The sequence below is a fragment of the Uloborus diversus genome, chromosome 9 (genome assembly GCF_026930045.1).
Source record: "Uloborus diversus isolate 005 chromosome 9, Udiv.v.3.1, whole genome shotgun sequence".
In the NCBI taxonomy this organism is placed as follows: domain Eukaryota; kingdom Metazoa; phylum Arthropoda; class Arachnida; order Araneae; family Uloboridae; genus Uloborus; species Uloborus diversus.
The window spans coordinates 82627957-82651372 of NC_072739.1; the positions used below are offsets into that span (position 1 = coordinate 82627957).

A 23416-nucleotide genomic window follows, 5' to 3' on the forward strand; every position below is an offset into this window, starting at 1 on the left:
CACCATACAAATGCCGAAAAAAATGGCGAAAAGGAAACTCAATGAAATGTAATAAACAAATAGCCCATTGCAATGTTCGTCCAATATAAATTTCAAATTGACGAATCGCGCCACTTTTCCATCCAGTATTGATTTTAGTACCATCGCAACCTACGATGGCTAAACCATCCAGTGAAATTCTTTGTTCATTTAGATATAATACAATGCTATTCACTATGTCTTTGGCTGATCCAGAGTTTGGAGACACGTGAAACGGAATCAGGTTCTTTGATAATAGAATAATGCTCTTAAGGACTTTCTCGTAATTCTTTTCTGCAAAGAAGGATTCATGTTTGAAACACGTTAAACAGAGCAAATAGACATCACACGCACATTAGAAACATTGAGAAATACTGATGCCAGCACGGCTGCTTTATTCATTTAAGTAAGATACCTATAGACACAAACCAACTAAAAAGCTCATAAATTCAAGATCGTGAGGCGTTAATGGGCCGTATTAGATGCATACACTGTACTGAGCGGCATAAACAAATATGCGTCTCGCGGGATTAAAGGGCCATGTGGACAATTTCACAGGCAGGCTAGTACTAAAATATCACGTTTATTTTATAAACAAACGTTCTTTCATTGGTATTTCATACCGAACTTATGAGGATCGTTAAACTAAAAGAAAAAAAAAAGCTGAAAAAGGGCTTAAAGTTTACGTTTTTTAAAATATGTAGGTTCGTTGCGCGATCGGAAGATATTGTTTTATTTCAAAAAGATTTTTTTTTTGCTTTGAAGTCTTCACTAAACGTAACTTCTCCGTTCTGTAGCCTGAAAAAGCACATTGAACCAAAAATGTTAAAAATTCGGAAAAAAAACCCTGGAATTCTCAACCTCTTCAATTTTTTAGGCTTGTTTCTGGATCAGAGGGTATTATTCGATTTCAGTTTGTTTTTTTTTATTTCTGAAGGCTTTACCAATCGTAACTTTTCCGTCTCAGAGCCTTAAAAAGAAACATTAAAGCAAAATTTTTGAAAAATCACTAAGAAAACACGAAATTTTCCATTTTTTCAAATATTCAGGCTCGTTGCGGGATCGGAAGATATTGTCCGATTTTAAAAATTTTTGTTTTGTTTTGTAAGTCTTCACCAATCGCAACTTTTCCGCACTATTACGATTCGAAAGTAAAAACTTTGTTTTTTTCGTTCCACCCTAGTGCACAGTCATAAGACATTTTCTTTCTTTTTTTCCCCAGCAATGTTTAATATTTAATTAGGCACTTTTAAAACGAATTCAAATTGTTACATTACTAATAATTTTATGAATATAAAATACCAGTAAAAAAGGAGTACCGTATTACTTTGCTATATTATTGATGCATTAATACATCATAAAAATATAGTACATAACTTTTTGGCTAATTTTAATAATAAATGAACAATCTTACTATATTCAGTAAGTTACTGCCCAATAAAAGGTTAAGGCAGAAATACATGAAATACACCACCAGCTCAGTCAATTCCAGCCATGATTAATATACCTTTTCTATTGAAAATGCTGTAGTTAAAAAAATAAATATCAAAAATATCAAAATAAAGTGATATTTTCAAAATAAATATTGTGATATATATCATGATATATATCGACAAACCTTGGATGAACATATTTAAATTCTTTTAAAAATATTTTAAACATTGTTCTTGTTTAAAAAGCAAAATTTACATTTTCCTGATATGCAAAATCTTTTTTTTTTAATTGTATGGAGCAGATTTTCCTTTGATGCTATTTGATAAAATATTTGTACCTTTTTGAATAGAATCAGTTAGCTAGCCGGAATGACATTGGCAAAATCAGTATTACTATATGAAAATACCAACAAAAAAATTTAAATATGAACAAAACTCAAACTTAATGTTAACTTTTACTCCAGTAGTCTCACACTTAATTGCAGTTAAGTCTCACATTCAATTGCGGTACCAAATGACTAATTTCTGTAGACTAAAATCACTATTTTCTTTACTTTTGGTGTCCCCCAGTTTCATTGACATGAAATTTTCTGTTTCCCAGTTTCAATTATACCTTTTGATACATTTAAGGAGGGGGGGGGGGAATTTAAATGTGGGCAAAACTTAGGTAAACCTTACTTTTGACTTTATTCCATACAATTGTGAATGTTACTTTCTATCATGGGAGCCCATATGCGAAATTTTAAGGAGAGGGGGGGGGGGGATCAGATATTTTCCCCATGGTTGAGCAGGATATTTTCTCCATTGAAACCAATTTCAGTACAGATTCGAGTTATTAAAATTTGACATTCTAAATAACTTATTCATTTATGGCTGGAAAAGAAAGGTTTTTACATTTTTGCAAAGGAAAAAGTACTAAAGGCAAGGGAGTTCTAATTTCTAAGGGGGACTTGAGCTCCCACTTTCCTCCATCCCCCATATGGGCACCTATACTTTCTATTGTTAGCAACTTTAAGCTTTATTAAAATCCAATTTTTTATTTGAAGGGGTGGAAAATAAAAAATCAAGTTTTGGAACCATTTTGGAACAGGTTAATTTGCACTTTGGAGCAGTAATTTGCAGTTTGAGAGCAGGTCCAAATAACATTTTTAATGATTAACATGCTCTGTAAGACACTATTTCTAACAAATGTTATAAATTAGCAATCTCTCTCTACAACACATACACATTTTCACATCAAAAACTTTTCATAATCTAAGAAATTAGGATATAATTTGGAAAATTTCCTGGCAAATGTAAATTGCATCCATGTAAGTGTTTCTGAACCTTTTGGAATTTAAAAGTTAGTTTCTTGTTGTTGGAGTAAAGTCTGACTTTAGAAAGTTTTTTTTTTCCTTGTACTTCTGGTGAATTTATAAATTCAGTAAATTAATAATTTAAATCAAACTTTTTAAAAAAATGCTTTTTAAAGTTAAAATTAGCTTAGGTTGAAATAACTTTCAAAATAATTAAAATATTTACATGATGCAAAAGGATTAAAATCTCAAGATGAGATGCAATTTTTGACGAAACATGTTTAATAAAACATAGTTTTAGGTGCAGTAGAAATTAAGAGAATTCACATCAAATATTAGAGAAAATAATTTTAATCTTCAAACTCGATCAAAATTTTGTAGACAGAAATTATTACAAGAATATTTCTAACGAAACACTTGTTTAATTCCTTAAAAACTGAATTCCAAAGCATTAGCAATACATTGACAGCAGTTGTATCCTTGTTATGGACACATCCGTCTGGAATAGTCAATACTGAGTTGAAGACGGATGTCATTGCATTGAAGCTGAGAGAGCCAATAAACTGGTAGCTAAAATTTATTTATTGCAGCTTGTTGCAGTATTTGAGAGCATAAAATTTTTTTATTGCACCAAGCAGACATATGCCGAAAACGGGGGGGGGGGGGGGGGACTTGCTTTAAAAGCAGATGAAACTTCTATTGAAAGGCCCATAAAAAAATTTACAAGATTAAAAGTGCAACTCATGCACAAGCTGTAATGATAAACAACAAAAAGCTCCTATGAAATTTTATCTGATGTTGGGTGAATTATTAGGCAAATTTAGAAACAAAAAATCATGCTATAGTACTGACAGAAATGAAGGAATAATACACGTTTTACAGTAAAATTGAGAAAAATATAATACCTTTCATGCTCTTTATTTGCAAAAATAATCTGGAATTCTTTTTCTATACATCTAAAAAAAAAAAAAAAAAAAAAGAAAAAGAAAAAAGAACTTGAAAAGACAAAAACTGCTAACTTACTTTTAAGCTGAAAACTTTAACAAGGTCATAAACTTACTTCAGTTGAATAATTTCAGTTCTCATTTATTAAACCAGCATCTTTAAAAAATATTAAAATAGTTTTGATAAAAAATAGTGCAGCTGTCTTAGATGCCAACATGCTAAAACAAAATTGGAACACAGTATAGAAAAGATCTGCACCTGTTTGATCAAGGGCCATTTCACAGTATTTTGGACAAATGTAGAGTCTGCAACGTGACCCTTTTTTTCAGGGGTGCCCCCCCCTAAATATTGAGATGATCCCCCCTAAAAATGATAAAAACACCCCTCAAAACACCCCCTACCCTAAAAAATTTACATGGCTCAGTCAGTGTCATGACCCTCCCTAGGTGGGCACTCTGCTTTTTTTGCTATAACTATTTAATTAACTGTTTAATTTGTACATTATTTTATTTTGAGTTTTTGTGTTGGTAGGGGAAACTTAAAACAAAATAATGTGCTAATCAAACAGTAAGTTATACAGTTATGGCAAAAAAAGTCATGCTACGGATTCTAACCTAACTGTCCAAAATACTCTGAAATGAACCTGAAGCAAACAAGCAATTAGTGCCTGCTGCTTATTAAAATCACATTCGTTTTGAGGACATTTGATTTTATTAGGCGGCTGATTTTATAAATCGGCATACCTACAATCTCTATAAAAAGTGAAAGGTTTTGAAGTTTAAATAATCTAAAAATGGAATAAATTGCTTCATTAATTTTTATTTGAAGTGTTTCAAAATACAGGTGATATTTTAAACACGAGAACTTTACTGTATAAATGCAACGATGGATGCAACAAATGTTATATTCAGGTGGTATTTAGCAGCATATTTTATGATTTTTATTATCCATTCATGGGTGGATTTATGGGGAGTCAGAGGGGGGCAATGCCCCCCAGTTTTGGGAGGACTTTATGTAGTAACAACACATCTTCCAAAAATTAAAAAAAAATCATTATTTTTTTGTTTTTGAACAGTTCAGAAGAGCATGGGTGGATTTATAGGAGGGGGGGGGGGCAAAGGGGACAATGCTCCCCAATTTTGCGAGGAGTTCATATAGTAACAACTTATCTTTCAAAATCTTATAACAAAAAAAATCATGATTTTTTCTTTCTTGAATAGGAAATTAAAGTTTTTTTTTTTTTAAACTTAAAATAGCCGTTTCTTACAAAGTTTGAACAATACTGTACAAGTGTATAATCTACTACTCAATTTCAGAGACTGGAAAGTGCAAATTATTGATAGGTTCTAAAATCCCTGAAAAGAATTGGCGCAGTATAGCCTACAAGGGCTCTTGAGCCAAAAATACAATCTAACCAACCAAACCTTGAAAATAATTAGACAAGTCTTTGAAACTCCTAAGCAAAGTGTGCTTCAATTTTATTTCTTATCAAGTGTATAAATTAAGAATTGTTCAAATGGGTAGTATGTTACTCTCTTGATACCTATTCACTAAATCTGTGCACCATTTCTTTTAAAGTATTAACTTGTATCACAAAGCACTTTTAAAGCGTAAAACTTATAAAAAAAATTATTTGCCTATTATTTCCAATTAACCCTTATAAGACTTCAAAATGCAGAATTTTATATCCATTTTAGATAATTTTCTCCGGGGGGAGTAGCCCCCGGGCACCCCTAAAACTGGAGATATTCTATATCCCACTTAAAAGGGAGCACTGCGTCACTCTCTTAATACCAGCCCCCTCTCTTTTAAGGTCAATTTAGAAAGGATAGCATGATTACACACAGTAATGAAAACAACACATAAAAAAAGTAAAGAATGGTCTTACGCAGTGGTTGGAAAAACTACATTTTTTTTGTAGCGAACTACAACTACAACTACTTTGTTACAAATGTAGTTAACTACAACTACAACTACTTCTTTCAAAATGTAGCAACTACAAACTACTTCTGAAATGTAGTCGCTACTTCGCTACTTTCTAAAAAATAATTAAATACAAAGCATACACAATAGGTTGTCCCTCAAAAAATGAAAGTCAATTTTACAAATTGCATACACTCTTGTATTTTTCCTCGTGTGCAAAAACAGTCGTGAAAATAAATTACTTTTAAATTAAAAAAAAACACCTTCAAAAAATACCCAGGAACTAAAAAGCAAAAAATAACTGATTACACTTACATTCTCTTTCCTACCCAAACATAGAAATGAAATTTATTTTAATTAAATGAAATTCCAGTACAAAAATCAACTGAACTAAACACCGAATTATAAAATAAACACTGATTTAAATTGCTATACGATGAATTATTTTAAATATTTAACTAGTTATATACGATCTCTTAATTTTTAATAACCTTTTGAAGTCGGGGCCGCCTATAAACAACTACATAACGCAATTGACAGCCCACCGAATCCTGAATTAAACACTAATTTAACTAAGATAAATAAATACCTTTGTGCTGAACAGTAAAGTAAGACAAAACAACGTAAGAAGAAGCACAAATTTGCAAATTACAGCAGACACGTCTTTTCATCCATAAGCTCATTATTTTTTGCATTGAAAAAGGCGTTCCCTGTAACGCCGAAACACGTGTCTGCTGTGATTTGCAAATTTGTGCTTCTTCTTACGTTGTTTTGTCTTACTTTACTAATATAACTATACGCGAAATTAGTCTTTAAAACTAAACCTACTCAGTTACGTTAGGTAGTAGTTTATAGGAGGCCCCGATTTCAAAAGGTTATTAAAAATTAACAGATCGTATATAACTAGTTAGGTATTTTAAATAATTCATCGTATAGCAATTTAAATCAGTGTTTATTTTATAATTCGATGTTTAGTTCAGTTAATTTTTGTACTGGAATTGTAAAATAAATTTCATTTCTATGTTTGGGTAGGAAATAGAATGCAAGTGTAATCAGTTATTTTTTGCTTTTTAGTTCCTGGGTATTTTTTGAAGGCGGATTTTTTTTTTTTTTTTTAATTTAAAAGTAATTTATTTTTTGCTTGTTAGTGGTGTAACTAACACGGCGAGCGTCTCGGAGACTTTCGAAGACTGTGTAGAAAGGCTTTTGCAAATGCGTAACTAATTACAAAAAAAATTGTCTTCATCATTAGTTGTTCAACTTTATCGAAGTTTGCTTTCCACAAGCAAATGCACGAGTCACTAAAAAAAATAAATAAATAAACAAAATCGCTTTAAGTTTAAATTTGTAAAATTGTAAATTTTAGAATTGTAATATTGTAAATTTTAATTTATATTTCACAATACGTGTCATGTAACTCGTGATAAAAGTCGCATGTTTCTTCAGATGGCCCCACTATAGATGAAGTTTAAAAATTCCATTAGAATGAATTTTATGTTTGCTTCAGAGAATCCTTAATTCAAAATTTTCATTAGCATTACTCCTAATAATATATTTTTTTAGTACTTTCTTTAACTATAGGTAAAGTAAGTATATACCTTTGTTTTATGGCCTTTGTTTATCAATGGGTTTTATATATAATCGTTTGTGAGGGAAATTGCATGAAATTTATTGTTTTACCCTTAACTTTTCCCTAAAGAACAAATAGGGTAAATCAGAGATTTGGAACCTAAGTTAGACCAGCCCTAAACAAAACCACCACTAAACAACAACAACAAAAACAAAAAAAAGCATAAAAACCGGTTCACTAAGTGAGACGATATACAAAGTTAATAAAGTACAAATCGATTTAAATGTGAGTATGATATTTGAAGAGTTCCTTCAATTTCATCAAACCTGAACTTGATGACCAATAGACCGCCGAGGAAGTATATCATTTCAAACAAAAAAAAGAATTTTCCTTATTGGTACAGGCAGAGGCGTGCATAGAAATTTTGGAGCCCATCATAAATGACTTTTCCGGACCCCTCTCCCATAGTTAACCCTACATTTCACCCTTAGTTATAAAAATATTGGGCCCCCTTTAGGCTCGGGCTCGGGCCAATAGGTGTCCCTCCCCCCTCCCTGTGCACGCCCCTGAGTACAGGTGTCTTCGAGTATTTATGGAACATTGTACAAAGGAAAAACAAATCCGACGAGTTCAGAACCTCCTCCTTTTTTTTTTTTTTTTTTGAAGCCTGCTAATTAATATAACCCTAATTTCAAATTGAACCGGAGGCATCGTGAAATAGTAAATCTAGAATATTGGTCAAACTTCAGAAATCATACACAGTTATAATGTATATTATTAAAGAATATAAATTAAATCGTGGGGGAGGGGTGGTCTGTTTTTAATTCCCCCGCAATTGAACACTAAATATATACTGGAATATTAAATAAAGAACATTATATCTTAGTGCCTAAATAAAGTTATTTATTAGTAAATAAAATATTAAGGTAATTTATTCAACTATTAAAGCAGCAAAATATATTTAATTTACTGCTTTGCTACGCAGTAATAAATACATTAGTAACACCTATAATAATAAATTAGCAGACAGCGCAGCGTTGCGAAAATTAATCATCCATGTGCCGCGAGAATTAAATATCGTTCATGAGAAAGCCAAAACCTTAGGTGTGAAAATACACCGATCACAGCAAAACCACATGACCGTGACGTATGAAATTTCAAGTTTCTGGGATTTCTCCGGGAGCCCTTATCAGATCCAGACCAAGTTACAATGGGATCATCTGGGAAGTATACCCTTCCAAACAAATTTTTTTTTTTTTTTTCAAATCGGTCCAGTAGTGTTGGAATAATTCGAAAACATACATAAAAAGCCGCAATACGAAATCATAACCTCCTTTTTTGAAGTCGGTTAAAAAGTTTCATATAATTTGCACAACGGCAACCCGTGTCGACTTGCAAAGTGTAAAACAGTACTTGTATGCTAGGCGAAATAAAAAAAAAAAACTTTTTTTAGAAACTCTAAATTTATGTTAATAAAACGTTGCCCCTATACCCAACACCCCACATGTACCACAAGAACATTTATTCAAATTAAAAAACATTTAGATATGCCACACTTGACCTAAAATTTATTATTTTATTTAAAAAATTGATTTTCTTTTCAGTTATCTTTCAAAAAATTATATAAATTTAAATAGAATATCAAGTTTAAAAATTACTGGCGAACACATTTACAGATCAACAATTACAAACGAATAATAAAAAAATAATATATTTTAAATGAAAAATTTAACTTAACCTGAAAAAAATCCATATCTTTGAGTACTATGTGGGAGACTTAAAAATTACAGGAAAACAAAACTTTCTATTTAACGCTAATTCCCTACTTTTCTACTTTACTGTTTATAGTTTAATAATTTCGTAAAATCTTACATATCTGAAAATATCCCAGCTAAAAAAAATCTGCAGAAAATCTTAAAAAAAAAATCTGCAGAAAATTTAAGCATATTTGGAACATGCTTTCTAAAGAAAATCTGCAGATTTTATTTGTAGATTTTTTGCAGAAAGCGTGTTCCAAATATGCTCAAATTTTCTGCAGATTTTGTGAAGAAAGCATGTTTTAAATATACTTAAATATTCTGCAGAAAATCTGTAGATAAACTGCAAAAAATGTACCCAGCAAATTAAAAATAGTAGATAACAATCAATAACAAATGAAATTAATGCAATAAAAATCCGAAAACATTTTTAATTTTAAGTTTTGACATTTCTTTAAAAATGAGTAAATTCACTACAGAGTGGTGTTTCATATTTGTTTAATAAACATATAATTAAAACTTGAACTACTCCTCCAAAATAAAAATTTAAATTTTATTAAATTGGAGCTTATGCAAATTGAAATAATTAAACCAAATTTGTCACAAAAATACATCGCTATGATTGTAAAATTAGTATTAAGTTTCAAGACGAAATAATAAATAGAACTATTTGTAAAAATTAAAAATTTCGAAAAATTCCTCCAAATCGACCACGTGGTGGAAAGTAATTAAGTTAATTAGGCTGGTTATTACTGAGATATCGTAACACAATTTTTTTTATTAATAGATATTGACAACGTAAATGTTCGCTCAAAATTTTAAGTCAATCGGTGAAAAAATAAAAATTTCAAAAATTAAAAACCTCCGATTAGGCATAACATTTCAAACTAACCCTAATATACTAATACACTTATTAAATAAAAGTTAATTTAATCAAATAATAATTGTTGAATTTTAAAGTGTCTTACCTTTTTGTGAACCGAGGCATGAATCCAAGATTTTTTCATGGGTTTCCAATGATGAAACTTGAAATTTCCCTAATTATTTGTTTCCGTGACGGAGCAAAAAAACAATACGAGTCACCTGGTCGAGGGGTCATCTACTCTCGTAGCCTTGTGGCACCCGAATATTGCGGGACGCACCGAGGCCTCCGTGGACGGTAAGAGGCTTGGCGTTCGGTGCGTTTGTACTCGAACGGCGCGCCGTCCGAGAACATTATTTCAAGTCATATTTGTTCTTATTTATTTTCAATTTCCTGATTTTTGTCCAAGTGAGACAAATTTGACTCTGTTCTAATCCGTATCCTTCTTGAAATTGACATTTTTGAAAGCCCTTTCAAACCATGTAATAACTTGCGTTATTCAATATCGTTTTGTTTTCAAAAAAATAAATAAATAAATAAATAAATGATGTATTGTAATTTCACTTTTATTTGATTTGAATCATGCATTTATATTAAAATTGATTTTCATGTCATATTATTTATATAATACAATAAACAGACATTTTTTATTTGGTAAATGTTTCAAACGTGTTAAAATGCTTTTAAATTTCAATTTAAGTTATCAAAATATAAATCAAAGTTCTTGGGGGAAAAGTTTAAGTTATTTATTACTGATTTTAATTAGAAAAACAAAAAAATGTGTTTAATTTTCTAAAAACTGAAAAAAATATAAAAAAAATTTAAAGTGTGAAAAACTTTTATGCTGTAATAAAACTTAGAAAAATAATTTAAATTGAAATACAGATTTCTTTTTGATGACCATAAAATATCTACAAACGTGCGAACTATTTAGAGAAAACTGTAAGAGAATTTTTTGTATAGATTTTCTGTAGATCTAATTGAAGAAAATTTGCAGATTTTTTTTTACCTTCAAAAAATCTGCAGAATATTAAGAGAAAACTAAAAAGAAAACTTTTTTGTGTGGATTTTCTATAGATTATTTTGAAGAAAAAATGCAGATTTTGCTTGTCTTCTAAAAATCTGCAGAAATCTTGAAAAATACTTCAAAAAAAATTTAATTCTGCAGATTTTCTGAAGATTATTTTTAGCTGGGATGTATCAAAAACTTAATTTTTTGAATAAAATTATAAATGTTAGGCCACGTGTGGGATATCTAAATGGTTTTTATTTTGAATAAATATTTTTGTGGTGCATATGTGGGGTATAGGAGCAACGTTTTATCAACAGAAACTTTGAGTTTCTAAGAAAAACATTTTATTTTAATTTGACCTAGTACTACACAAGTGCTGGTTCACACTTTCAGACATAATCGGCACTTGTTGCCGTTGTTCAAATTATATGATTTTTTTTTTTTTTTTTTTTTTTTTTGACGTAAAAGGATAAAGTATAAGAAAGTGTGTGACTTGAAAAATCAACTTTCGATTTTTGGGGGGGGGGGGACACCCTAATACACAAACACACCGTAAGAGGATTGAACAAAAAAAGATTGATAAATTAGCTCATCAGAAGACATTAAGAAAAATGTCCGTTATCATACTCTCATACACTGTAATGCTCGGATTTATTGTAAGGCCTCCAGAACAGTTCAATTTCATCCTTTTCTATAACAGTTTCAGTAGCTTCTTTTTATTTGCTGAATACTGTCAGAAATTTAAGCCTCGCTAAAATATTTTTGTTTTCCAATCTTCGGTCTGTTCATATAAAATTCACCAAATTTTCAACTCACAAAATCATCGATATCTTCATTTTCATGAAAATAAGTGCTTTTTTCAATGTAAATATTGGTGAAATATAAAAATTACGACGGCAAACTAAAGGCGTTGAACAGATAGCAGGTATGGCGTCAAAATGAAATACCTGAGGTTAGCTCGTATTTTTATTAGTCTTATTTCTCATTGCATCTGCTGACGTACTTGTGTAAAATTTGCGCCAGTCAAATTCGTTTGAACATTGATTTTTTTTTTCAGTTTATTTGAAAGTAGTTTCCAGAAATCGCTACAAACTACTATTTTTTTGTAGTTAACTACTCACTACACTACTTTTTTAAAAAAGTAGTGCGCTACACTACAAACTACTCAAAAATGTAGCTACTACAGTAGCGTCGCTATTTGTAGCGCGCTACTTCCAACCACTGGTCTTACGCATCACAGAAAACAGGCAAAAACATCGGAGGGGGAGGGCAATTAAAAATGTTGCTAAAAAAAAAAAAAAAAAATCCTGCCCCCCCCAGGAACTCAGTCCTAAATCCGCCTATGTATCCATTGTTAGTTTTAAATAATTTTCCACAACTAACATAATATTACATGTAACAACATTCAAGTAGGTTTTGTACACAAAATATCTTTTTGTAAAAATGTATCACAAATCTAACAATACCTCGTTCTGCTGCAAAACAACTACAATGATGATAGCACAATTTAAAATTTTATTTGAAGTTGCTTTTTTTTTTGCTGTACAAGTTTTTGTATTATTTCATGAAAAACATTTTTTATGTTAATTATATTTTAACATTAGAATAAATATTTCAAAAATTTATATATTAGTTCAACACTAAGATCAACCTTTGCAAAATAAGTATGTTAATAAAACTCTGCGTTGATAAAAACTTACTCATGCAATAACTGTAAAGCAGTTGATTCGTGAATATTAGGAAAGGATTTTGAAATTTTTTCTAGGACATCCTTCATCCAAGGGAAAACTTGGCATCGTTTCTTCTTTTTCCACATGTACGCATTATCCAACTCCATTTTGAGGATTGAAGTAAACTAATGGGTCTAAATAAATGAATTTATTTCTAAAAAAAGAAAAAAAGTTAGTGAACATTTTATGAAGTTGTGGCAATATTTTTTTGAAACAATGTTTCAATTTAAATGATAGTTAACTATTTCATTTATATCAACTTTCTAATTCATTGATAATGAATACTAAGCAAAAAATTATAAATTTGGATTTGAATGTTTTAAAAATTTTGTGTACTTTGCATCCAAACAAATGACACATTTTCTACAAATTACTTTACAAACTAATAAGCTATTAAAATATTAATATAAATATCCATATTAATGTAATTTTTACCTAAATTCATTGAAATAATATATATATATATATATTTTTTTTTGCCGTTTATAAAACCAGGCAGGGGTAACAACATAGATCTATCTTCTTGTGGTGTACCCCAGGCAATGCTTTCTCAGCTGAACGATCTACAGTTTGGGTAATGGTCCCTCTGCTGAGTAGCAACTCATCCAAAACCTGATACAACTCTATCACAAATATCACGGACAGGATTGCCAGAATAAAAAACAGTAAATACGGGACAGGCTTCTAGGAGTGAAAAGGGGTGGGGGATTTTTTGAACCGTCTGTTCATGATAAATCTGAAAAATTTAATCACAACAAAGCATTAAACCTCACGAAAAGTCGCCTATCAAATTATAAAAATCATTTTCATTGCGATTGATGACGCATGTGCAGAGATATAGAGTGAAATCTCGTTACAACGAACTTAAGGGACCCAAAATTTTGTTCGCTGTATGGAGAATTTCGTTGTAAAGGAATTTAAGCAATCTAATGTAAATTAAATCAGGACTGAAAATTTCTTTCGTTGAAACGGATATTTCCTTGTATTGGTATTCGTTGTAACGGGATTTCACTGTATTTCCAACATTAGTGAATGAGTAAAGAAGAAGCAACCATTCGGTTCCTCATGATCTACTGCCAAAACAAAAACATAAACAAAATCAAAAGGAAAATAATTGCTGCCACATGATTTTCTTATTGCTCATTATTTCACATTTTTTGTTTTACTTTATTTTTTCCCCTTAATATAATGTCTCGTTCTGTAAAATATTGTTATTGGCTAGAATACCGGACTGAAGTTCCGTCCCGTACGTAAGTTCCCCGGGACGCGGGACAATTTTTCAAAATACGGGACTGTCCCTTGAAATTCGGGACGGCTGGCAACCCTGATCCCGGAACAGCCCAGGTTCAAAGCAGTTGCCCCTTCTCAGACTAGCTCTTGACGAACAGGATGTCGGATTTTAGTTGGGTCAAAAAAAGCCCGCTGACTTTTTGTGCTTTAAACTGCTTTACAAAAAACATGGTTTTTAAAAGAGTAAAAGTAACATATATTTTTTAAATTTTTAATTTACTTTAATAAAAATGAAAGTTATTTTTGTATTATTAATTTAATTACTACTGTATCAAATTTCATAAAACAAGACTACAAAGTAGGGAGTTGTTAAATAACATTGAACAATGTACAAAAAATAGAAATCTTCCTATTTTTTACCCCCACTGATTAGTAAATAAATTTATTACTTTCCTTTTGTAATGCATATTTTAATGAAATTTTGGATTTGAAATGAGAAATTGCATGTTTTTCTTTTTTTAATCATTGTTTACTTCTGAATTATGTCATAATTTTCATGTATATTGAGGTGCTCATCTGTAACAACAAAGCTTTAAATTATGGTTTTTAATGAATGCAGAATTTAGCTGTTTTTCACACATACACAGACTGATAACAACAATAATGAAGCATGAAAAATAGCACATTATAGCAAGCCTGCTAAGTTACAAGGAAGCCCTTTTCAATGCTGAATACATCAGATCGGGTGGAAGACCATCCAACAAAAACGCAAGGATTTTGCAGATGTTCCTTATCCTTTTATTCTCAGTGAAAGTATTGCTCTATTACATAAATTGACATTTGTTACCTTACTAAAATGCCCATATTTCAAAAATCAACCACCACTTCATAACCACATCCTTAACATGCAGTAATTTCTCTTAGATGCAAATTTCTAAGGGGGCCAACATGTTTTCCTTGAAAATCCATTGTCTAAAACTGTTGGTTATTTAACAAATATGTATGCATTTTAGTTGAAAATTTATAAATTCTCAGCATTTGTGAAACCACTTTTCTTCAGTAGGGTTAAAAATTTAAACAGAAATTCAAATAACAGCTAATAATGCAGTTTTCAAAATAATTATATAAGACTCAAGTAAATGTATTAACCGTTTAACCGCCGAACTATTGACGGATGATCAAATTTGAGTAATTTTTTGAAATTATGTCTATTTATGTCTAGTAAATACAGAAATAAAATAAAATTTCCAGAAAAAAATTTTTTACTATGATTTTCAGTGTGTTCCATTTTTGGAACATTGGCGTTTTGCATGAAGTTTTTTTTTTCAGAGAATTTTTTTAAACTAAGAGGTTTTGAATGCGGTTTTTATCTTAGCATACTTTATTGCGGAAAAAATAATATTTTAAATTGCATTTGTGTACATATCAGAATTCAGAAAATCCAATACTGAAATATCTAATGCCCATCATATGAAAGGAAGCGTTGCTGATGAAGTCGTTTCTCGCAATGGAAACATTTCTTAGTCGTATTTTTTTGCACACCGCGCAACGTCCTTGGGATGCAGATACAATATAATGTCCGTCAGACATTCTTGACCGTTTATGTAAATGACAACGAGGCCCTGGAGGACTTTCCACTCGTACTTTTCTTCTTAGGAGGTGAGTTGTTATTTCTCTTCGGAACTCTAAATGCTTCATCTTGACTTCGTGTAAATCACAATGAAGTAACCAACTAGCTACAACTGAAATATTCAGCGCATTACTAAAAAGATTCCACCACCATTTTTTACTCCTCAAATGAGGTCTGTAGCTCCCTAAAAGTTTATCCAAGACGTCCACCCCCCCCATTCCTTCATTGTATCTCTTGATAAGATGAGGTTGTGGCACATCTATCTTGCATTTCTGCGCATTTGAGTAACATTTTACAGATGCAAGTGTCTCATGTGTATAACAATTAGATGCTACTGTAACCACTGCATTATCTTTCCAGCTGCACATGTACACTGATCCATCAGATCGATAGTCAAAATTTCCGCGATCTTCTTTAGAAAGGGCTTTTTTGGATTTCCGTGGATAATGGCCAGTTCGGTTTTCATGAATTGTTCCTGTTGCTCGTACACTTTTTTTTTGATAGCTGAGAAATTAAGTCATATGATGTAAAAAAGTTATCAAAGTATACTTCATGCTTAGACGTGTCAGTCAAAACTGATAATAGATCATTTACAACTCTGGATCCTAATTGCAGATCAGGGGATCCTTCTTTTTTGCCTGAATAAATCTCCATGGAATATGGGTATCCACTTGAAGAGCACAGCATCCAAATTTTGAAGCCGAATCTTATTGGGTTTCATCTAATAAACATTTTACATGAATGCCGACCGTAGTAGGGAACCATAGATTCATCTATGCTTAATTTTTCATGAAATACACCAAATTGTTGAGGGTTTTTACACTATTCTTCGTAAATAAGGAAAACTTTTCTTAGTTTGTCATTTTGTTTTAATTCATGGTTGTCCATCAAATGAATGTTGTTTTTTATTTTTCGAAAACGATTTTAAGGCATAACTGTTAGTACAATTGGCACAGATGTATCTTCTGCACTGCTCCAATACATATCTTCAGAAGGAACAGAATGGTACCCACTCAATAGCAACAAACCAAAAAATGTATCTCTGTCAACATCTATTCTTCCTCAGTGATATTGCCTAGTTCATCAGGGGGTAATTGGCATCTATCTACATCTGACAAATCCGAGTCTGACAATGTCTCTAAATAAGCCACAGCTTGTTCTACAGTAAGAAATCTTGTAGACATTTTTTAACATTTATGAACAGTTGGTATACGTCAAACAGAATTTCGTTTCGCCCGAAAACAAAGCTAGCGAATTATTGAACTGCATTTAAAATATGAAGAATAAAACTCTCACTAATATTATTTTTTATTATTACGTGACAATGCAGCTGTCCGAGCAGGTGTGGATTCGGAGCCATATAGTCCGTCAAACAGAAGACTGTTATTATTTTCTTTGCTAACGGAAACGTCATATCCTTTCAAAATATAAACTTACTTGGTTTTGGCAACATCTACATCAGAGTACATTCAAAATGAGAAAAAAAAAAGAAACATATATTACGAAAAATGAAATTTCCCCTTGGAAGTCGAACGATTTACTTCTTGGAAATTTGACTCCCTAAAAGCGCCAATGTTCCAAAATTGGAACATGCTATTTTGAAGGGGTACACCTTTCGGAAATATCATTGTACATTTCTACAAGCATTTTAAAATCATACATTGAAGTACTTTTCACAACTATAATAAATATCATCACATTTTCTGAAAAAACCAATTTTTGGTAAATTTTATAAGAAAAAGTTGCAAAAAGCTAAAAAAACACTCATCTTTGAAAAATCGCAATAAATAATTGAAAACATATAAACAATCAAGCAGGAAATCAAAAAATACTTTGAAATAAGACTAAACTGTGTTAAAAAAAACTTGTTTATTTTAACGTTATTTCTTGGGAAAATTTTCACTTAAATATGATGTTCCATTTTTGGAACATTGGCGGGTAAACGGTTAACGGACTGCGGACAAAAAAAAAATGCTCACGAACCAATTTTTGCACAGTTCGTTTAGAAATGAAACTAAAAACAGGCTTTTAAACATGTTCAAACGTAACGCACCTAAGCACGTTGAACGTTGAACGGAACAGATTTTTTCTTCTTCTTTGTTTACATTACATTATAAATGGAAAAGATTCAGCAAAACAGCTTGGAAGTGTTGGAAGAGCAATGCGGTTGTTGTGTAGACAAATCACACGGAGGTGTCTTCCCTTCAAATTTTGCAGGGCCGTGGTAGCCTGATCGGTAGGGCATTGGACTCGGGGCCGGAGGGGCTCGGGTTCGATCCCCGCTGGTCGAAGACCCACCGTCGTCATTAAAGGGGACTGGGCGACGTTAAATATGCTCGTGGTCTCAATGTCCTCCAAGTGAAACGATACCTCTGGGGGTGCTAGTACCAGGTAGCTATAGCTCTTGGACTAGTTCTAAATTCTCATTAACTGTTCGATCCGGTGATGGTGCTGCCATCTATCGGTATATAAAATAATGGAGGCAAGGCACTAGTATGCAGACCTCGACATAAATACAGTTGAAGTCAGTGTGACTCTTGAATAGAAATAGAAATAGAAAACTCCAGCGCTGTATCTGTTGAGGTAAACATTCGCAACTCCAGTTTGGGCAAAACAAGCAGTTTGTTGCGTGTATTTTTTTTATTTGCATGATTTATCATTTGGAATCGTCATACGCAACAGCGTAACATCAAAAATATCTGCTAAAAAACTTGAGTACACATTTTATTTATCTTGTTCTGAGTGAATTTGAATAAATATTAGTTTTTTATTTCGATGAAAAAAAGTGTACTTAATAACATTGGATGGACACTATAGCCATGCTGAAAAATTACTGCTTTTTTCTTAACCTAATTCCAAATAAGTGATTTAAATAACCTTATTGCTACAGCATCTAACTGAAATGGACAGTATGCATATAAATATTCTTCAAAATATTTATCACATAACGGATTGAAAAGTCCAGAAAGAACGTTAAGAATTTGAACAATAAAAATAAAAGCTTAGAATTTTTATCGCTAAAATAGTGCGCCAACTTTACTTTGTTGCTCTACAAAAGATGCCATTATCGGGGAAAGAGTTTCGCCAAGAATTTGTTTCGACTTATTGTTTTAGTGTGAAGAGTGTAGTGTTAAAGAATAATGCATCTTGACAAGATTTCGCTTACCAGTTAAATCATTTCCATGACGAATGAATGAAATGCATGAAGATTTAAAACAGAACTGCCACTACATATCTGCGAGCATTTTGTAGATGAGTTACATAGCATAGCATGACAGAATTTTATCATTTAGTTGAGAAATATAAACATATGAATCAGCGAGAATTAAAATAAACCGATTCGAAGAAATAACTCAATTACATAAATGAAACAATTTGCGCCAGTTAAATAAAACAAAAAAATATCATGGATAAAAATGAAACAACGTTTAAAAGCACAGAAAGGATAAAAAGTTTATAAAAACGCAGACATGTTTCGGAGGCAATAGCCTCCTTCCTCAGTGCGAAATATACAACTGGATGAATCAAGGTCAAGGGAAAGTTTAAATTGCGTAAACGGAAAAACATTGACCAATCAGCTATCAGCGAGTGCTGAGGCAAAATATGACGTATTCTAACATGTAAGATTGAATAAGATTGGAGAAAAATGCGGAACAGCAAAAGACTCATTGCAAAGATGATTTAAGTTTTTATGAATGTAAAAGGATTCGTAGGTCTGCAAATGATCTTGGCTTCCGAAAAGAGAAAATTGTGCCCTGTGTCCCAACAATGTTTAGCAATTAAAGATTTGTTCAGTTCCTGTTTTTTAACGTGGTTTTCATGTTCTTTCAAACGAAATTTAAGTGAACGTCTTGTCTGTCCCACGTAACCAATATTACATTGACAAGGAATGTGATATATATGCCCCACTGATCAAGTGGTTGGATTGGGTCCTTGAGTTTGGAAAAAGAAAGTTCATTTATAGGTCTGTAAATTACGCGAAAGTCAAATTTAGAATTCTAGAAATACGAAAAGAAATATGTGGATAAAACGGTAAAACCACAAAATTTGTAGAAGAAAAACTACGTATGTTGGAGGTTTTATTCCGGGTTGAAAGCTTGCAAAAAGCCCTGTCGATGACCTGAAGAGGATAACCCCTGTCCAGAGCCACGGCTTTCAAAAAATTGAGTTCATTGTTGAGAAGGGTCTGATTAGAACATATGGAGATGGCTCGGTTGACAAAAGTATAAAAAGCAGACATTTTTTGCTTCTTCGGGTGGCATGAACGAGAGTGTGGGGGAAGACAGACAGCAAATGGTTTTCGGTAAACGGTAGTAGAAAACTTATTATTGTTCTTCGAGATTAAAACATCCAAAAGGGCAAAGAATTATTGTTTTCAATCTCAGCAGTAAACTGAATATTAGAATCGACGGAGTTAATTAGATCAATGGTAGACGGAACAAAATCAACAGTGCAATCTAAGAGGGTGAAAGTGTCATCAACATATCTAAGCCAGAGTGGAAAGTCAAATAACTGAAACAATTTCTGTTGAAAAAAGTCCATGTAGATTTCACTGAGGATGGGACTCAATGGGTTGCCCATAGCAAGGCCGTCAGTTTGTTGGTAAAAAGTACTCTCAAACCTTTATTTTTGAGATTCAACCTTTATTTTTGAGAGTACTTTGTGTAAGTATGAGTTTTTTTTTTTTTTTTTTTTTTGAATCTAAAGCTCGAAAGAAGGATTTGATCATATTAACTGAAGAATTAGGGCTTTTATCTCCGAATTTAAGAATAATCAATTTAACAAACCTTATTTTACAGCAGCATTTAGTTGGAATGGACAGTATGTAAAATATACTCGTGAAAAATATTATCGTAGAACCAGAATGAAAAATGTTAAACCGAGAAAGAACGTTTAGTGCTTGAACTAGCAAAAACAAAAGCTGAGAACTTTAATCACCTAAATAGTGCGCCAACTTTACTTTTGCTTACATTATCGTCTGAAGAGTTTCGCCAAAAAATTATTTAGGGTTATAGTTTTAGTATTGTGCTAGCAAAGAACCCTTGACGAGGTTTCGCTTTTCAGTATAATTATTTATAATTTTCATTTTGAGTGGACAAAAACGGTAGGAAGATGGAAGATTACAGAATTCGGAAAGTTTAAAGAAATAATGGAAGATCAATTAAAAAGAATACTACCACCATATATCCCTGAGAATTTTATTGATGATTTGCATAGCATGACAGAATTAAATCATTTAATCGAGAAATTAGAAACTCGTGGAACAGAAAAATTAAAATTTACCGATTCGGCAATTTGAGAAATAATTCAGCTACAAATGTAAAACAATTAGCGCTTGCAAAAAAAAAAAAAAAAAGATATATCATCTTCCTCTTTTGGTAATCAACCGTATTGTGATATAATTAAATTATCTAGATTAAGATAATTTAATTAAATAGATTAAGATGATTAGAAAAAAAAAGATATATCATCTTCCTCTTTTGGTAATCAACCGTACTGTCATATAATTAAATTATCTAGAATTAAATGTTGTTCTTGTCAGTCTTATGGCCACAATGAAAATGTAATTCTATCAAAAGTTGATAAATATTGAATTCAAGATACTGGAGATGGCTGCTTCAGAACTACGAACTACGTGATTTGCATTAATTTCTGACGTTTGTTTCTTGATTTATCATTTCTTTCTACGTGGGCCAGAATAACCACAGGACTTAAAAAATTAATTTCAAAAGAATAAAAAATAAAAATTCATACATACAAACAAAACTTCCCAGGCTTATTAGCATTTTACGCTACGACATGCTTTGTTTTACCTTTTTCATCCGCCATTAGACGATGGCTGCAGTGCCCCCTATAGTTTATTGGAGTTGCGAATAAAAAAAAATCTTTAATCGTTTTCAAAAAGAAAATGAAAAAGGATGAAAAATAATAAGCTCATTCAAATAAATACATTATATCCAAAAAAAAAAAAAGTTTGCTTTTCCGCATTTGAAAACAAATAATGAAAAGAATTAAAAATATACTTTCAGAAATAAATAAAAACAATAAAATGTCAACTTAAAGAAGTAATTTTCACTATTTAAAAAAAAAAAATCGTCGGCGCATATCTTTATGTAGAAGCATGAAAGACTCCGATTTCACCGCGAAAAACTGAGTACATAAATTAACACTTTTGAGAGAGAGAGAGAAAAAAAAACAATAAGTCATTATCAACAATAAACATTTCACAGTAAAAACCATGACTGCGGAGTAGTGAGTCAATCTCATTTTGGGGTATCAGAGTCCGAGTCGGGAGTCAAAGGTTTATAATTCATACACTCGGGATTGGAATCGGTCATTTTCCCTCAAAGTACGCAATTCTGCCATTGTCTGCCGAGTCGGAATCACTTATTGTCGGATAAAGGAGTCGGAGTCGAAGACTATTAAAATTCCAAGAGTCGGTGTCAGTCACTCTCCTTTCGTGTCTAAATTTCTGGCAAATCGGAGTCGGAGTTCGACTAATTTTCGGGTACAGGAGTCGGAGTCGACTGCCCTAAAATTCAGGCAGTCATTGTCGGGAGTTGGTCATCCGCAAGAGCTGTTTCCAACAAGTTTTTTTGAAGCAAATCCGCTTTTAAGTTCGGGATCATATATTCACTCTTAGTTTCCCGTAGGTGCTAATGTTAAGGGGTTTAAACTGTTCAAAATTGAAGGAAAAATTGTTCAAATCAAAAAGATATTTTCTACTCATGTTCTTCATCAAGAGCTTTTTCCTACTAAGTATGTTTGAAGCAAACTCGCCTCTAAGTTCGGAATTTATATTTGCTTTGAATTTCCCCGAAGGCGTTAATGTTTTTTGAACTGCTCAACATTGAACGACAAAGTGCTTAAATCAGAAAGTGAAATATGGGAGTAAGGTGCCCTCGCCGATTTTTTTCGAACAAAAAAAAAGTTTGTTCGAATCGGACTATTCACTCAAAAGTTAATAAGGGAGGGGGGGGGGGGGGTCCAGCTAGATCGACGGAAACATTTTCCCCATGTCAATACCCTACTTTCCAAATTTTAATTTTTAAAATTATTTTACTTATTTTAGAATTTTTTTTTTTTGTTTTTGGTTTTTAGTGATGTTTTTAAGATGCATTAAGCCTTCTTTCGTGCTTTCTTCTTCTTTTTGTAACTTTTGCTCGAAAAGCAGGCTAAAAAATGGTAGCCAAGCGATATTAATTGACAAATATCTTCGTTTTAACAATATCAATCCGTCACATTTTTTTTACACTACTCATTTAGAGATCAGAATGCAATGAATATCAAATAATACCTTGAATCCGTATTTGGTGCACACTTTCATGACAACTTTATGAGAGATTAGTTGTTTGTGCTGAATAGAGTTTGAAAAGTCCGTTTACTGCGTAAGGTGTATCAATCTTACACCACTCCTCCCTTCCCCCTCCAGTGACTTGATTTGTAATAATTGTTCAATCATCCTCTCTTATCATGTTTATAAAGATTCAGAGTCAGGAGGAAAAGAAAGCGGATTCTAAAAAGGGAGTGACCAAAAATAAATAAATAAATAAATAAATAAAATAAATTAATAATAAATAAATAAATAACTAAATTTAAAAGAAAAATAAAAAAAACAGCAAAAAAAAAAGAATACATAAAGAGAAGAAGCATGAGAGTAAAAGTAGTGCCTATGCACGTAAATTTCAAAATCTTCACGTGCTTTAAAACATCTTCTATTGAAGTCTAATTTAAAAAAAAACTCCACTGAGACAAATTTACTTAATCAAGGTTCTTTTAATTTATTGAATAAATTACTTGTATGTAAACATACGTCATGTACAGTGGTGGACAAAATTATAGACTCAATTTTTTTTTCTTTTGTTTCAATTACAACATGACTCAGTTTAAATTATTTTCATTGAAGTAAAGATGAATAGTTGAAGAAATAGTTCTAAAATTAGTACATCTTATCAATTAAATTAAAAAATTCATAAAGTTAGAAAATTTGCAAATTTAGTATTTTATCTTT

General features: G+C 31.7%; 1 protein-coding gene across 1 annotated transcript in view; it reads right to left on the reverse strand.

Moving 5' to 3' along the window:
• Positions 1–17494, reverse strand: part of LOC129229536 (uncharacterized) — a 53471-nt gene extending 35977 nt beyond the window's left edge. The window contains exons 1-3 of the mRNA XM_054863857.1: positions 17459–17494; positions 12516–12699; positions 3652–3702 (exon numbers count right to left, since the gene is read on the reverse strand). Of these exons, the coding sequence (XP_054719832.1) occupies positions 3652–3702; positions 12516–12652 (188 nt within the window). The 5' untranslated portion in view covers positions 12653–12699; positions 17459–17494. The remainder of the gene's footprint in view (positions 1–3651; positions 3703–12515; positions 12700–17458) is intronic.
• Positions 17495–23416: the final 5922 nt, after the last annotated feature.